This window comes from Mustela nigripes, chromosome 6, assembly GCF_022355385.1.
Source record: "Mustela nigripes isolate SB6536 chromosome 6, MUSNIG.SB6536, whole genome shotgun sequence".
NCBI lineage: Eukaryota > Metazoa > Chordata > Mammalia > Carnivora > Mustelidae > Mustela > Mustela nigripes.
The window spans coordinates 133,603,129-133,619,587 of NC_081562.1; the positions used below are offsets into that span (position 1 = coordinate 133,603,129).

The 16,459-nt window shown below is 36.6% G+C and overlaps 1 protein-coding gene across 3 annotated transcripts in view; it reads left to right on the forward strand.

The window, feature by feature from the left end:
• The window catches only part of MINDY3 (MINDY lysine 48 deubiquitinase 3), an 81,758-nt gene that overhangs the window by 36,113 nt on the left and 29,186 nt on the right, over window positions 1–16,459 (forward strand). For 2 of the 3 annotated variants that reach the window (XM_059404250.1, XM_059404253.1), the window contains 2 exons: window positions 3,380–3,450; window positions 8,437–8,517. In XM_059404250.1, coding sequence (XP_059260233.1) covers window positions 3,380–3,450; window positions 8,437–8,517 — 152 coding nt within the window. The remainder of the gene's footprint in view (window positions 1–3,379; window positions 3,451–8,436; window positions 8,518–16,459) is intronic. The other variant, XM_059404252.1, reaches the window with a different exon arrangement.

Genomic DNA, 16,459 nt, shown 5'->3' on the forward strand with positions numbered 1-16,459 from the left:
CCAATTATTCACATGTTGTTTTGTCTCATGCTGTTGACATTTGTATTTGTTTTGTTTGGGGTTTTGCATTTTTTGTGGGGTTTTTTTGTTTGGTTTTGTTTTTGTTTTTGCTCTTGACACTTTTAAAATGACTGAAGATCTTGGGGGCACCTGGATAGCTCAGTAAGTTAAGCATCCAACTCTTGATCTTGGCCCAGGTCATGATTTCAGGGTCATGAGATCAGGCCCCATTGGGCTCTGCATTGGGCATGGAGTCTACTTAAGATTCTCTCTCTCTACCCTTATACCTTAGGCATGATGTCTCTCTCAAAAAAATTTTTTTTAAAGTAAAATAAATGATTCAGAAATCCCAAAGAGCTTTGGATTGTATGAGTTATAAGCAAATAATGATCAATATTTTTCTTCTTAGAAATTATGACTGAGAAATTTAAAAAGGTGTATTAACTCATTTTAAAATAATAATACAACCATTACATGTTAATAAAAATACAGTAAATTTTTTTTTATTTTTTTATTTTTAAGATTTTATTTATTTGAGACAGAGAGCGCGTGCAAGTGGGGACAGTGGGAGAGGGAGGGGAAGACTCCCTACTGAGCAGGGAGCCAAATGCAGGGCTCGATTCCAGAACTCTGGGATCATGATCTGAGCTGAAGGTAGATGCTTAACGACTGAGCCACCCAGGCGCCCCTGAAAAGTAACTTTTCTAAAATGAGAAGAAAATTTAGAAGAGTGACTCTGTAAGTCCCTTCAATGTCTATGTTATTAGTGGAAATTCTCTTACATATTTATAGATTCAGTCTTTTGAGGTGGAACAAACATATCATTGGGCCTCTGGAAAACTTCACTCTACATTCATGAAAGCTTAAGAGAAAAAAGCAATGTCTTTCTAGTGGAAATCATTTTGATTTCATGTAGTCTCTAAAAGGGTCTTGTGGACCCTTAAGAATCCTAAAACACAATTTGAGAACTATTATTATACCTCCTGAGTACCTGTAAGAAGCTAGTGAAAAAATAGAAACTCTATGTATAATTGCATACACATTCTATTATTTTGGATTTGTAAATCCAAAAGACTCAACAGCCAGTTCATAGCTTATACCATCTGAATGTTTTGTTTAAGATTACCTAGCATGACTAAGAATTGATGATATTACATTAATTAGAAAAATACAGTATCTTAATGGAAAAATGGACAAAACATGACCAGATGGTAAAAAGGAAACCAAGTTATAAATACGTTTTATTTACATGGGCATAATTTTTAACCAGGAAAAAAAATGCTTTTTAAAAATAAATATAGACCCAAATTACTATTATAGTTCCATTTAATGTATGTTAGCTGAAAGTGATAGTCTATAAAACACTCAATTATTGTTATAATTACATCTCTGTTGTGGAATAATCTACTCTTCATTTTCTGAGCTTTGTTCTTTATTACCCACATGCATGCCTTCAATTCTCTTCTCTATGCTGATGATTCCCAAAGCTCTGTATCCAACCTTGATCGCTTTTCTTTGTGTTTCTCAGCATTACTTCCAATTGTGAATCCATCTCTCACTAGAAGTTCCGAAATTTTCTCCATCCCAGCTTGTCTAAAACCAAAGTCCTGTTCTTTATTCATACCACTTTGGGACTTCTTAATTTTTCCTTTTAGTTAATCACCATTTATCAGGGTCCCCAGACTAGAAACCTTTGAAGAAAGGTTTGACATATTCAAACATTAAATACATAGATTTTTTTTTCATACTTTGTTCTTTCCTCCACCTTGATCTTTCTTCCTATTTTCTTCTCGGTGACCTGGAAAATTCCTACATATGCTTAAAGATTCAACTCAGATGTTGTCCCTTTTTTTTTTTTTTTTTTTTAATTTTTTAAAGATTTATTTAGGGATACCTGGGTGCCTCAGTGGGTTAGGCATCTGCCTTCAGCTTAGGTCATGATCCCAGCAGCCTGGGATCAAGCCCCACATCGGGCTCTCTGCTAAGCAGGGAGCCTGCTTCTCCATCTCCCTCTGTGATCTCTCTCACTCTTGTTCTCTCTCAAGTAAGTAAATAAAATCTTTATTAACAAATTTATTTAGGGGCACCTGGGTGGCTCAGTGGGTTAAAGCCTCTGCCTTCAGCTTGGGTCATAATCCTGAGGTCAGATCAAGCCCCGTACCGGGCTCTCTGCCTAGCAGGGGGCCTGCTTCCTCCTCTCTGCTTCTCTTCCTGCTTCTCTGCCTACTTGTGATCTCTGTCAAATAAATAAAATCTTTTTAAAAATAGATTTATTTATTCATTTGACAGAGCTAGAGGGGACAGAGGGAGAGAGAATCCTCAAGCAGACTCCCACATGAGCAGAGAGCCCCATGTAGAGCTCAACCCACAACCCATGAGATCATGACCTGAGCCAGATTTAAGAGTTGGATGCTCAACCGACTGAGCCACTTATGTGCCCCTCACATGTTGTCACTTCTATATATCTTCCCTAATACACTAGGCAGATGTTCTTTTATCAGAAGATAAAGTGTGTGTGGGGAACCTGGGTGGCTCAGTTGGTTGGGGGGTTGGACTCTTGGTTTTGGTTCAGGTTGTGATCTCAGGGTCATGGGATGCCCAGGCACTCCCACCCCGACCCTGCGTCAGACTCTGTGCTCAGAGCTTGCTTGAGATCCTCTCTCTGCCCCACCCCCTCACGGGTCTGCTAATTCTTGCTCACTCTCAAATAAATAATGAAATATTTTTTCAAAAAAAGTACAGTGTGTGTGTGTGTGTGTGTAAGCATGTGTAAATAGAGAAAAGAGACACATCTTTTTCTTCTGTCTTTCTTGATAAACTTCGCCTTTGTAAGGCAGACACCTTGTTCCATTTGTCTTTATTTCCTGAGTCTTAGGCACACTGTTTATAGGAGAAAGGAATGGTATCAAATGCCACTGTTTTAAATATTGTGCAAGTAAGTTCACTGCTATCCAGTGATAAATTTTACAAACTAAGATGAGCATGTTCATTTGTTTAAGTCAAAGTCAATTCAAATTAGCTTTTCTGCATGGATATTATTATATCTTTCTTCATTTTTGCCAGGAATTCCTTGGGTTTCAGAGGGGATGATGTCTTCATTTTAAAAGTTAAAGTTGAATATAAGGTTTTCTAAGTACATTTACTATATATCTGAAGCATCACATCACCCACCACAAACATGATCTAATGGTATTTTATAATAAGTAGCAACAAAATGATAATTTGATGTAACCACTCAACAATAAATATGTGTGAAGTTTTAAAGTATACTTTTGGGGAAAAGTAAAACTTTTGGTGCAATATATATATGTGTATACATCTATATATAAGTAGTTTTCAGATTTATGTCTGTTAATGCAGTACAAACTTCTCTTTTTAGAACTTCTTGGTATACATGAACAAGCAGCTGTAGGATTCTTAACATTAATGGAAGCTTTAAGATACTGTAAGGTAAGTTGATTTTAATGGTACTTTTCAATCCTTTTTTATTCACATGTCCACTGTTGTGGACAGTATTTTCTTCTATGACAACATATAGCTTACTGCTGTTACTTTGTACTTCTTAGTTCTTTCCTGATCTCCTTTCCTAAACTGACAGGCATATTAAGGGCAGAGTTAAGTTGGCTGATCATGCTGAGTTTCCTATTCGTGAGGTTCGTTTCTTTTTAAGGATAGAGGGCAGAATCCAGTAAAAAACAGTTTATAAAAATAGAGACACCTATAAATGAAAGTAAATATATTTTTTGGTAAACCAAGAGAAAAGGATATATTGTTTCTTCCTCATAACAGTATGCTTCATGGAAAAAAAAATTTGCTAGATGCCTGAAGTTTTAACTTTTGTCTGTTCCAACTGAAAAACGACTTCACACTCGAAAAAACAAATTCCAAGCATTTCATAGTATTAAATTCTTTAGCACATGGGCTAAGGTTAGAAACTGCCATGAACCTCTCATTTATTGATAAAAGTTTCATTGTTTTCCTGCATCATCTGAAATAACTATTGGATATTCCAAATAGTTTTAAATGGGATTCAAATCATTAGTGATTAATACTTAATGAGATGGCCTCATTTGGAGAAAGGAAGAAGTAGATCTAATTAGTAGATCTAATTTTCTTTTAGAATGTTGGGTCCGTAGCAGTAGTTCTGGTGATGGTGATTTAATACAGTTATGTCTTGCCCTCTTTCTTTCTTTCTTTTTTCCTTTAACTGGAAGTGTTCCTCTGTGTCATGACAACACTTGGAAAGGAGTGATATGGGTATGATAATCAGATAGGTTTCATCCTGTCCTTATCCATTAGTAGGGATTGTATTGTATCAAAGTAGTAACTCTTTTATTTTCTGTGACTTTAATTTACAAGCCAAAACTGTTCGGAAGGAGCCTGGCAGCCAGAGCATCAGGCTGCATCCCGTTCTCCCAAGAAACACACACAAACGTCATTGATCCTAAAAGTGTGTGTGCATGCTTGTGTGCATGTGTACACACATACAAATGACAACTACGTAGAGGTGATGAATATGTTAATGAATTTGATTTTGGTGATCTTTTCATAGTGTATACATCTACAAAAACATTAAGTTGCACACTTTTAATATATACAGTGTTCACATGTGGAAGATATTTTAATAAGGCTGTTTTTTATAAAGCATGTGTGTGTTCTGCAGGAGGATCGGGTGTGGAGATGAGACTGAAATCTTCACTGTGTAGCCTGTAATTTCCTGATCTAGAGCCTGTCTGTCCCTCTTCAGTTGCTTTGCCCTGTCCACTGCTGTGCTCTAGCTCTGCTGGTTTCCTGCCAGATTCTCAAACACACCCAGGCCCTTTCCTGCCTGATAAGACTTCATACTTGCTGTCATTTCTGACTGATACTCCAGTTTGTAAATGGATGGCTCCCTCTCCCCATCAGGTCCTACTTAAAGTGGTGCCTCAAAGACCTTTTCCTCAGCTATTCCTTCAGTGAAATTTTCACAATTTCATAACAATAATCACTCTATAAAGATCTTTTCATTTGCTTTTTTTATTGTTATCCCCAGTGAATTATAGACTCTCTGAAGCCAGTGACATTGTTTTTCTGGGTACATATTTGGTGTTCAGTAAACATTTGTTGAATGAACGGCCAATTTAACCAGAATTATAAGCTTTTCTAAATCATGCTTTTGCTTTTCTTTAGCTGTTAGGAAGAACTGGGGAATGAAAGCCTGTTTTCCTCCTAAGATCTTAGTGGGAAAACAGTGCTGGCTGTATATTCTCCTATTATATATTGCATTAGTGTTCTAGCAGTAACTGGTATTTTTAAGATTTAAAGATTCTTTTAATGGCAGGACACAATACAGTGGTACTGGGATAGATGAAAGGCAGAACTGTCTATTACTTACACCTCCAAACAAGGGAAGGCTACCAGACAGGGCCACAGAGGGGATTATACCGGTGGACAGCGCAACAGTGAGGGGCGACCGTAGGTGGCAGCTTTGGTATGGGTGTTGGGATGGAGTCAGCTAGGTTTCATGGGCTCTGCTTGGATTGGAAAATTTCAGTGAGCTCTAAGGCTTAAGGCTGTTTCTTCTTGTCTGACACCTAGCTGCAGGGAGCTTAGAGCCATACACAGTGGCCCAGAGTGTGGGAGACCTGGAAGGGAAGTGGTTGGGATGGTGTGATTATAGCTTTTGGAAAAATTATTGTTACCCTGGTGTGTTCATCTGAACATAACTGTAGACGTTCCTCTGAAAACCTGTATACATTTACTTTTCACCAAACATTTAGAGAAAAGTATTAAGGAAATCATTGTGTTTGTATTAGTTTTGTGAATCTGAACATCTCCCTGTTAATATTGTAGCAAATTGCTATCTAGAAATTAACATTTTCATATCATTTTGACTAGATGTGTTCATTAACACAAATGAAAGTCTCTTTACACACACATACAGTGAAGAGGATGACTCTGAATGCTTTTGATGGTGCCCCCTCTTTTTTTTTTTATTTAATTTAATTTTTTTTTTAAAGATTTCATTTATTTATTTGACAGAAATCACAAGTAGATGGAGAGGCAGGCAGAGAGAGAGAGGGAAGCAGGCCCCCTGCCGAGCAGAGAGCCCGATGCAGGACTCGATCCCAGGACCCTGAGATCATGACCTGAGCCGAAGGCAGTGGCTCAACCCACTGAGCCACCCAGGGGTGCCCCCACTGTTTTAAAGATTTTATTTCAGAGATAGAGAAGAAAGCACACGAGTTGGGGGGAGGGGTAAAGGTAGAGGGAGAAGCAGACTCCCCACTGAGCAGAGAGCCCAATGCCTGGCTTAGTCTGGGATAATGACCTGAGCTGAAGTTATACACTTACCTGACTGAGTCACCCACCTTTTTTTTTTTTTTTTTTTTAATAACTCACATAAAACTCACCATTTTACAGTGTACTGTTCAGTGATTTTTTTCACAAGGTTGTACAACCATCACCACTTACCTAATTTCAGAATGTTTTTCTTAACTCTCACAAGATACTCAAAACCCATTAGTGGTCACTTCCTCACTCCTCCCCAGCTTCTGGCAGCTTTATTTCTCTGGAGTTTTGCCTGTTCTGGACATTTCATCTAAATGGAATTGTACAATGTAGCCTTTAGTGTCTGGCTTCTTTAACTTAGCATAATATCTTCAGTGTTCATTCTTCTTTGAACTTATATTAATACTTTGTTCTGTTTATGACCAAATATTCTGTTGTATTATATGCCGGTTTTGTTTATCTGTTCATCACCTGATGGATATTTGGGTTGTTTCTGCTTTTGTGCTACTAGAATAACACTGCTAGAAACGTGCATATGTATAAATTTTTTGTGAACATGTTTTCCTTCCTGTTGGACATATACCCAGCAGTGAAATTGCTTGTCATGTAGTGATTATGTGCTTTATTTGCTGAGGAGCTGTCAGCCTGTTTCTCTCAAGTGGCTGCGTTATTTATGCACTCTTACTTATTTATATTAGTGTAAGACACTTAATGAGTTCATTCATTTATCTTTTGATCCGTCTATGTATTATACTCATATTTTACTTCTACCTTAATTAAATACACACAAATACACACTCATTTTCTAAAAGGGAAATTAAATAATCATTAAATTTTTCACCCAAGAGGCAGCTACCACATGAGTCAGAAAGCCTGAGTTTTAATCCCAGCTCTGTACTAGTTACCTGTTTGAAATCAGACAAGGCACTGATCCTTTATATTTCTGTTTCTGATGTAAAATTGAAGGACTTGTGCTGAGCACCTCTAAAATCCCTTCTACTATGAACCTGTGATCAGACCTTTTCCTTTGTCTTTGTCCTTTGCTCTTATTTTCTGTTGTCCCCAAACCATCATCCTTCCTGCTCTTCTGGTTCACCATTGCCATTAGCACATCCCGTTCATCCTTCTCATCAGAGGACAAAGATACTGGTGTTTTGTCCCTGAATACAAGAGAGTGCCTATTTCCCACTTCCAAATGATAATTTAAATTCCAAAGGGCCATCGTGGTGTTTGAAAGCAGGGAATCCTATCAGGGCTAATGACGAATAAGGGAAGAATTGCCCTGACTGCTTCAAGTAGCCACTTGGCATTTCCCCATTCAGGGGAGTCTGTGTGAGAAAAGAAAATAGAGCAAGTGGGATTGGTAAGGTTGTTTTTAAGTTGTAATCTCTGTCCTCATAAGAGTATAGAATTAATTGATATGAACATAATGGGATTTCCCAAGTCTTCTTGTTTTGTTGTTGTTGATTTTAAACTTTCTCAGTCACACACACACAAAAACTTTGGATACTGTGTTTTTTATAGATTAAATATATAGACTTGAGACAGGCTATAACTTTTTGTACAATTTAAGGAGACTTCATATTGTAGAACTCTGAATTACCTCCAATCATGAAGAGTCAAGTAACAGGATTCTTTTATATTCTTAGATATTTTGTAGTATATATTTTGCTTTAGAGAGATTATTATATTGTCCCAGGTTCTTTGAAGACATGATGTGCTTAAGGATTTTTCTCTTTCCTTATTTATTAGTAAATATATTCATTTGTTAATTTATAATTGTTCTTCTGATAAAGTAATTATTATCAAGGTTATAGTTTTAGGATTTGACCACCACGCTAAAAATCTAGAACATTTTGTCTAGCAATTTTAGTCAAACCTGAGAATGATTCTTAGGGCTAAACTAAGTTTTTCCAGCTGAGTTAAATCTGTATTATTGTTACTCTGATGTAAAGGTGCGATATAAGCTTAGCCCTGACCGTCTTTATAACATTGACTTTTACATTTGGCATTTGACCTTTATGGGTAAGGCATTCTGGCACAATACATTATTCCATTTAAGTATGAATTGGACACTTCAGTTACGCTTCTGATACTCATGGGCAGATACTTAGCAGGCAGTATAAAATTTTCATTTGTTTGTTTATCTTGCTACATTTGTTCTAGGTTGGTTCTTACTTGAAATCTCCAAAATTCCCTATTTGGATTGTTGGCAGTGAAACTCACCTCACCGTATTTTTTGCCAAGGTATGCTTATAGCAGGATTTTTTTTTTTTTTAAGTATGACATCAGGCAACAAGTAATCTAAGTCCATATTTAGTTTGGATCTTCGTGCAAAATTCAGTGTATTCCTACTAACAAGTGGATTGTTCCAAAACCTAAAAAATTAATAGTAAAGGAAATATTATTACACTGCTCTAGTTTTACAGTTATTTTAGTAAACTCTGTCATGATTTAGTTATAATTTCTTTATCTTTTGTGACTTCAGAGCTTTGGCTTTTGATATTTTTCAGAAATGACTGTTAAATAACTAAATTTAAAAGTTTTGGATTGCTCTTTTGTAGAAAAGATAAGAATCTCATTTATATAATATAAAATTTTAGTTAAAACATCTAGGAAAATATTTTTAAATCTATTAGTAGTTCAGTGGTATAGAAGTGATCTTTTTAAGATGTAATGTTTCCTACAATTTTGATATATAAGGTTATAATATTGACATAGATTAAATGCATTTAAATATGTTTATTTTAAAATTCTTAAACCTGTTTCTAAATTTCCTCCTTTAACAATAGTACTTCTTTCTCCACATAGAGTGGTTAGAGCTTTGGAGTCAGACAAACTTCATTTGAATCCTAGCCTTACCACTTCCGAACATCATTCAGCCTCTTTTCCCAGGTCTTTAAAATAAGGGTTTCTGGTAATACCTCGCTCTTAGATTTGTTATCAGGTTTAAATATATAGTGTTTAGCCAGTACCTAGTCCAAATTAAGTGCCCAAGGAATCTTGGCTGTTGCCATCCGCCTCCCCACTGCCATCATTATTCTGTATTTAGTAAACATGGAGTTGCTGATGTTGGAGTAAAGAGAGAAAATATAGAATTGTTTATTTTGATGTTCTTTATGTCTAGAGGACTTTCCTGATTACCCCATACACTTTTTTAGATTGTACCTGTTAGTGTAATTTTCCTTGTGTCTGAAAAAGTATGACTTGTATAAATTGTGCCAAGGAGTGAACTGATAGTGCGAAGTTGTGTGGGTCTATTTCCTCACTTATTACTGGATTACTTTTAATGTGCTGTCAAAATCTAGTGATTGGATTTAGAGTGAGTACTTACCTTAAACAGAAAAAGCTATAAAATATAACTCAAAAAGTACAGACTTTGATGGAACTACAGTAGTAAAAAGTACTGATAAGTTACATTTAGTCTGAAAGCTTTTGCTCTTTATTTCCCTCCTAAAGTAGAAAAGAAGTTAAAAACATAATGTAAACTATAGAAACTGGACAGCTTTGAATTCCAGAGGGAGGATTTCATCATTTGACTAATTTTTGTGTCAAGTGTTCTAAATTTCCAGAAAAGAAAATCAGTTCCAATTTGCATGCAAAAATGTAGTTTCAAGCCAATTATTATTTTTATCTCCAGCTCCATATTTTAGCACAGGAAAACTAATGAATTCTATGAAACACTTTAAGTTTCAAATACAAAAAATAATGAGATGAAAATACTTTAAATCTTAAATTTTATGATTGACATTTAAGAAATGATTTTGTTATCAAGTAGCAGAAGAGATTTTACAGAAGCTTAATAGAAGGAACGGGGTCGGCTTAGCTATGTAAATACAGACACTTTGTATTTTAGCATCTAAATATCAGATCTGTTGTTAGATACCTTCTTTTCTATGAAACATACTCTTCCTACCCACCTGCGTGGTTTTCTTTATATTTTCCACAGCATTTGATCTCTTGTGCAGTTGAATTTATCACACAGTGCATTGTTCCTATTTCCCGTACCTTCTGTGTGTGTGTCCTGTGACCAGCAGTGAGCCTTGTTCAGGACAGGGACCCTATCATTCATCTTAATCACAGATCTCAACCACGTGCAACAAAATGTTGAATGAGAGACATGAAGTGCATAGAGAGAAACAAAAACCCCTACCACACCACACCCGAAAGAGCAAGCTCCGTGTATGCCCTCTCAGTCAGATGAGGTTTTCAAATCTCTGTTCATTTGCATCCCCGGGGCTACTGATAAACCAGACAGGAAAATGCACAAACACAGAAAGTGATTAGAAAGAATTTTATGGTAAGATTTTAGTTCTTCAACTGTTATAAGTCCTAAAAATCACAATTATCAAGTACCTTATTTCTCTTTTAGAAGTCCTGAACTTTAAAATGATTGTTTTGGTACTTACCTTTGTATCTGTGGGTCTGATACATAGTCTGACACATAATATAGGGGATTCATTAGTTCAGTGAATAAAGTCTATGCCTAAATTTTCCACACTTAGGTTCCAGTGATAATTATATCTTCTTAAAAATATTTTTTCATGACTCATTCTGAAGCTGCTTAGAAGCATGGATACTTCCTCTTCAGTGAATTTTAAAACAACTGAATTTAGATTGTTTGAACATGGCTCTTTCAAAAGAGTTAGAAGTAAAGAAATTTTCCCTTTGAGATAAAAGGTTGAAGATTACCTAAGTAGTAAATGAGATTGGTGATGCTTCATAATATTTATTAGGTCCAGTTGAAAAAAATTTTTTTAAAGATTTTATTTATTTGTTTGACAGAGATCACAAGTAGACAGGCAGGCAGAGAAAGAGGAGGAAGCAGGCTCGCCGCTGAGCAGAGAGCCCAGTGCGGGGCTCGATCCCAGGACCCTGGGATCAAAGGAAGAGGCTTAACCCACTAAGCTACCTAGGCGCCCCCAGTTTAAAATTTTTTCTAAATAAAGCATTTCTCTAGTCTTCATAATGTAGAAAATACTGTAAATTTGTTGTTCTGTACATTATAAGACCTATTATTTGATCTTTCTTTGATATTTCTATATTTGAGCAAGTAATTTTGGTTTTGTTTTTGTTACTCAAAGAGTAATGTGGAGGTTTGTTTTTCTTATTTATTTTTGGTTTTGGCTTATTTATTTTGGGGAGGTTCACTGACTTTATGTTTCATGGCCTGAAACAAAGAGCAGCATAATGTAAATCCTGAGGTCTTTTTCTGTAAAACTGATAAGTTTGTATGGATATGTGTTTCATTTGCTGACCTATTTGTACTGATTATGATTAAGGATAAAGCATATTTAAAGGTCACAATTTTCAAAGTAAACTGTAATTTAACATTTTAAAATGCTTTTGAGGGACACCTGGGTGGCTCAGTTGGTTGAGCAGCTGCCTTCAGCTCAGGTCATGATCCCGGCATCCTGGGATCGAGTCCCACATCGGGCTCCTTGCCCCGCAGGGAGCCTGCCTCTCCTTCTGACTCTGCCTGCCATTCTGCCTGTGCTCGCTCTCTCTCTGACAAATAAATAAATAAAATCTTAAAAAAAAAAATAAAAATAAAAATAAATAAAATAAAATGCTTTTGAAAAGCAATGTAATTCTTCATGTGATACACCGGAGGTGATGGTAGTTGCACCTGTCATCATTCACATGTCTATTCATTTGTCAAATATTTACTAGGCATATACTATGTACCTGGCATTATGCCAGGTGCTGTGAAGACTGTGGTGCAAAAATAGATGGGCTCCTGTTCTTATGGAGGTATCTATTCTAAAGGGGGAGGCATTCATTAAGGAATCATTTATAAAACTATAAAATTATAACTGATGAGGGCTGACAAAGCACAGGTCTATAAAGCTCTAAGAATGTACCTTAGTTTTGGAAGACTAGGAATGTTTCCTAAGGAGAACTGATGTCTACAGTGAGCATCGAGGCATTAGTAAGGTGAAACAATGGGAAGAGGGGAAAAAAGCCTTCCCTAGACCAGAAATAGGAGCTCAGCACTATGGTGGGAACAAACTGGAAGGGAAGAGTAGGAGCACAGAGGATTTAGAGGGCAAGATGTAAGATGAGGGTACAGAAGCAGAAGCAGGTCTTTGACTAGAAAGACTGTTCTGGGGAGATAGGAAGGAAAGAAACAGGATTAAATTTGCATTTTGGAGGACTATGGCTAATTGTGGAAAATAGACCTACTGGAGGATAACCTAGGGAGTGGGTAAAGAAGACTTGTAGTATTCTGGGTAAGCAGGGGATATGGTTTGGCCAGGGTGATGATGGTAGACATTGATGGAAGTTCATAAATTTGAGAGATTTATTCCCGAGGTAGACTGACAGGACTTGGTGACAGATTGAATGGGATAGATAGAGGTAGAGAAAGTTAATGAGATGAGTGTTTTTAATGATTAATCTTAGAGTCTCAGAAAGAGCTCAGCAGCTTTGCTCTTGTTGAATTCACCCACTCGTGATTATAGCAATTAATGCTTCATTTGGCCACTTGGCCCAGTCAAGAGTAAAGACTGAGACACTGTAGTTCCAGGTCTTAATGGGCCAGCCACATAATGCCACAGTGCGGTTTACAGTCCCGCCCACACTGACAATGCCTGGAATGCTCACATGAGAAACAAATCAAAGGAATAGGGGAAAAGGAACTCAATAAAATAAATTTTTAAAAAAGAAAAAATGGAGATAGTATAGGACAGTGTAGGGATCAAAAGAAAACTTCAAAAAACCAAACACTTTAAGAGAAGTTATTATATCCATGAAACTTTGGAGGCTATGAGGAAAGGACATTTGACAGACAAACTAGAAACTGAAATCTTACTGAAAGAACTGAAAGACAAATTGGAGAAAGCTCTCCCCTACATCATTGGCTGTAGCTTCCTAACGGAGGACTATGCTGTTGCCCTTCAAGGAGCTGTGGTATCTATTAAAATGTAAGTCACTTCCTGTTACTCTTAATCTCTGAGCCCTACATTGGTTCGCCTTCATTAAACATAAAAGCCAAAGTCCTTAGAATAACTTAGTATGCTTTGCGTCACCTCATCTGATTATTTCCCCATTGCCTTTCTCATCACATTTCCTACTACTCCCCCTTCCTGTCTTGCTTAGCCATGCTGATCTTTCCTCCATCCAGTTCAGGAACGAGGCAAGCCCTTTGCACGTGCTCTTCCCTTTGCTTAAAATGATCCTGCCTCAGATGTCTGTAGAAAGGGTTCTTTTCTTCCTTCAGGTTGGTATTCAAAAGTCACCTCACTTTCCCTGGCTACCTTTTCTAAAATGTCAACCCCTTATCCCCCTGCCTTTTCATTAACATTCTCACAAATATAGATATATTTTAATTGAGGTGAAATTCACATAACAAAAATAACCATCTTCAGGTGAAGAATTTAATACATCTTAGAGAATGGTGGTTGCAAAACATACATAGAAGCCATCCTGTGAGAGTGGGAGTTTTATGCTTAGGTTACAAGCTAGTCCTCCTTGGTATCAACTGCGGGGAGCGCGTAGGAACTGAGAGTCATCAAGCAGCAGGGGTCCCACAGAACTCTGTAATAAGGGGATGTGGGTGAGGTAAAATGCAGTGCATAAAAGGACTTCTTCAAAGAAGGAAGCTTAATTTTCATTAAGGTGGAGAGTTCTCCAAGTCATCTGAGCCATGACAGAATGAAATTTTCAGATCTGTACATTGTGAGAGAGCTTGCCTAATAGGTATGGGTAGTATGTTAAAAGTCATCATACTATAGTATTTTTTTAATTCAAGTACCATGGAACTTTTGGTAAATTGAAAACTTAAGAACTTACTGTGCAGGTAAAAGAAATGATTTTGAGTAGTAGATGCTTGATAGAGAACCTCTATTTCTGAACTTACCTTTCTTGAGTTATTTCCCTTGATTTCAAAAAAATGGCTCTTATTCTTAAAATAAGGCTGAGTAACATGTTTAAATCAAATTTTAGGAGTCAGGTCTTTTCATACTGAAGCATATATACTTTAAATACCCAAGTATCACCTGAGAGACTATTTGGGCAGTTGTCCACTTACCTTTCTCTTCTCTCTAACCATCATTTTACCCCCTGATTCCTTGCCTTTTTTTATATTTTAGTTTTAAGATTAAATTATTTGGGTCATTTTTATTATTTCCTCTTGAATTGGAACTGATTTTAAAATTAATTTTTAGAGCAAATTCAAGATGAGGGCTCTATATTTGAAAATATGATTCTCTGATTTTGTTAGAATTTTATGTGTATAAAGTAGATAAAATAAATGTCTTATTTGTTTTTATTGTGCATCTCAGTCTCAGTGTGGAATGACAGCTGGTGGTTTAATATAAAAATGGCTGGAACCCACCTATATAACATCTAGTTTCATCTTTGGAAGATCAGTGACTAATTTCCCTTATAATCCATTTCATGCTGTCTTTTGAAGTTGGAGAGATGAGTTTTACATCCCTTTTTGTTCTCTTTTATGGTTATAAAAAGGACTCGCTGTGTATGTGCAGAGTATCACCTTTGACCTTTCGTGTGACAAAAGCAGTTTTCCTTTTAGGTAAGAACACATGAAAACACATGACCATTGAAACTCAGAATATAGAAAGAAACTGAATTGAATGCAAAGGAGGAACAAAACATGGATCTGTTCCTTCATGAGCTGACTGCTCTTTCTGTGGTGTCTGTTACTGGGAGTCAGTTTAGAATTCTTTCTCCAGGGTAAGCTCCTTTTGTGTGTTCATCCTTGGGTGTAACGTTAAGAAGACTACTGCGATTAAGTGTTAGGTTTCTTTTCTTAAGAGTTTAAAAACTGGACAGCCCTACTTGACCATTAACATACATTTCTCTACATGTTATAAACACAGTTTTAAGAAAAAGTGAAACAATACTTTAGAGACTTTGTTATAAAGAAAATTCATCCTCTGTGTATCATTCCTGTTGGGTCAAAGTCTTGGAACTTGGAAGGCGGGTAAATTCACAGTCAGATCTGTAACACGTAGAATGTTGCAGTTTGGATTTTGCTGTATTAATGCAGTTAGTCACCCCATCCATTTATCTTAAGTAAATTTGTGAATTTGTGTTTATGTTTCAGTGCCATGCCTTCTCTACTACAGAGAGGAAATGGATTTGAGAACTGAATTATTTATTTTTATAGTTAAAGTCATAACTTGTCATGTATGCTTTTAACACCTTTTCTCTAATGTAAGAATAGCATCTGGTATTTGAATGACATGGAATGTTTGGGTAGAAGTCTATATAAATGAACTATTTTCAGTTTTTAAATTATTGAAAAACTGTGAATTTTTTAACCATAAGCTGTTTGCTAACTGCTTAGCACACTTTGGAGCTACCCCCCATCTCTCTGTAGGGTTATGCCAAGGATTTGTACAGTCTTAGTAAAGCATTTCTTTTTGGCTGTTTTTATCAGAGATCTTTCAAAATGTATTATAAATATTCTTGCCTCATTCAACAAAGTGACAATGAAATTGCTCTTACGTTCTCTTTCATACTACTCTGAACACCTTTAGGCAGCTCTTTCTGTATCTGGTTTTTATAATTTTTAGGATTTTGCTTTTTCTCTTTGTTCATCATGTCAGTCATGTCAGCCTGCTGGCTAGAGGCCATCCCTCTTTCCCTTGCAATTCGTGTCTAAGAGTTTTTTGTTACAGTAGAGTTAGACAATCTTCCAAAGGTAATATGTTGTTGATAAGACCTACAGGTGTTCTGTCATGAGTAAAGTCTATGAGTGTTAATTAGAGTCAGCGTTGATAGGTCGACGTCTCTAGGTGTCTGTGTGTCATTAATGGAAATAATTGCAGTCAGTACATTGGATAGCAGAATGGAGCAAAAGGTCTTACATCATGTATTTAATGTATGATAGTGTTAAGAAGTTTGTGGTTTTCTTTTTCTGTACTTTTATCTGTGTTACCCTCGGCCCAGAATGTGATCAAAATCCTGCTCATTGTTCATGTTCTAGCCTTGACATTTTTCTTGTTTTGGTTTTTCTTTTTTTTTAAGATTTTATTTATTTGACAGACAGAGATCACAAGTAGGCAGAGAGGCAGGCAGAGAGAGGGAGAGGAGGAAGCAGGCTCCCTGCAGAACAGAGAGCCGGATACAGGACTCGATCCCAGGACCCTGAGATCATGACTTGAGCCGAAGGCAGCGGCTTAACCCACTGAGCCACCCAGGCACCCACATCTTTCTTGTT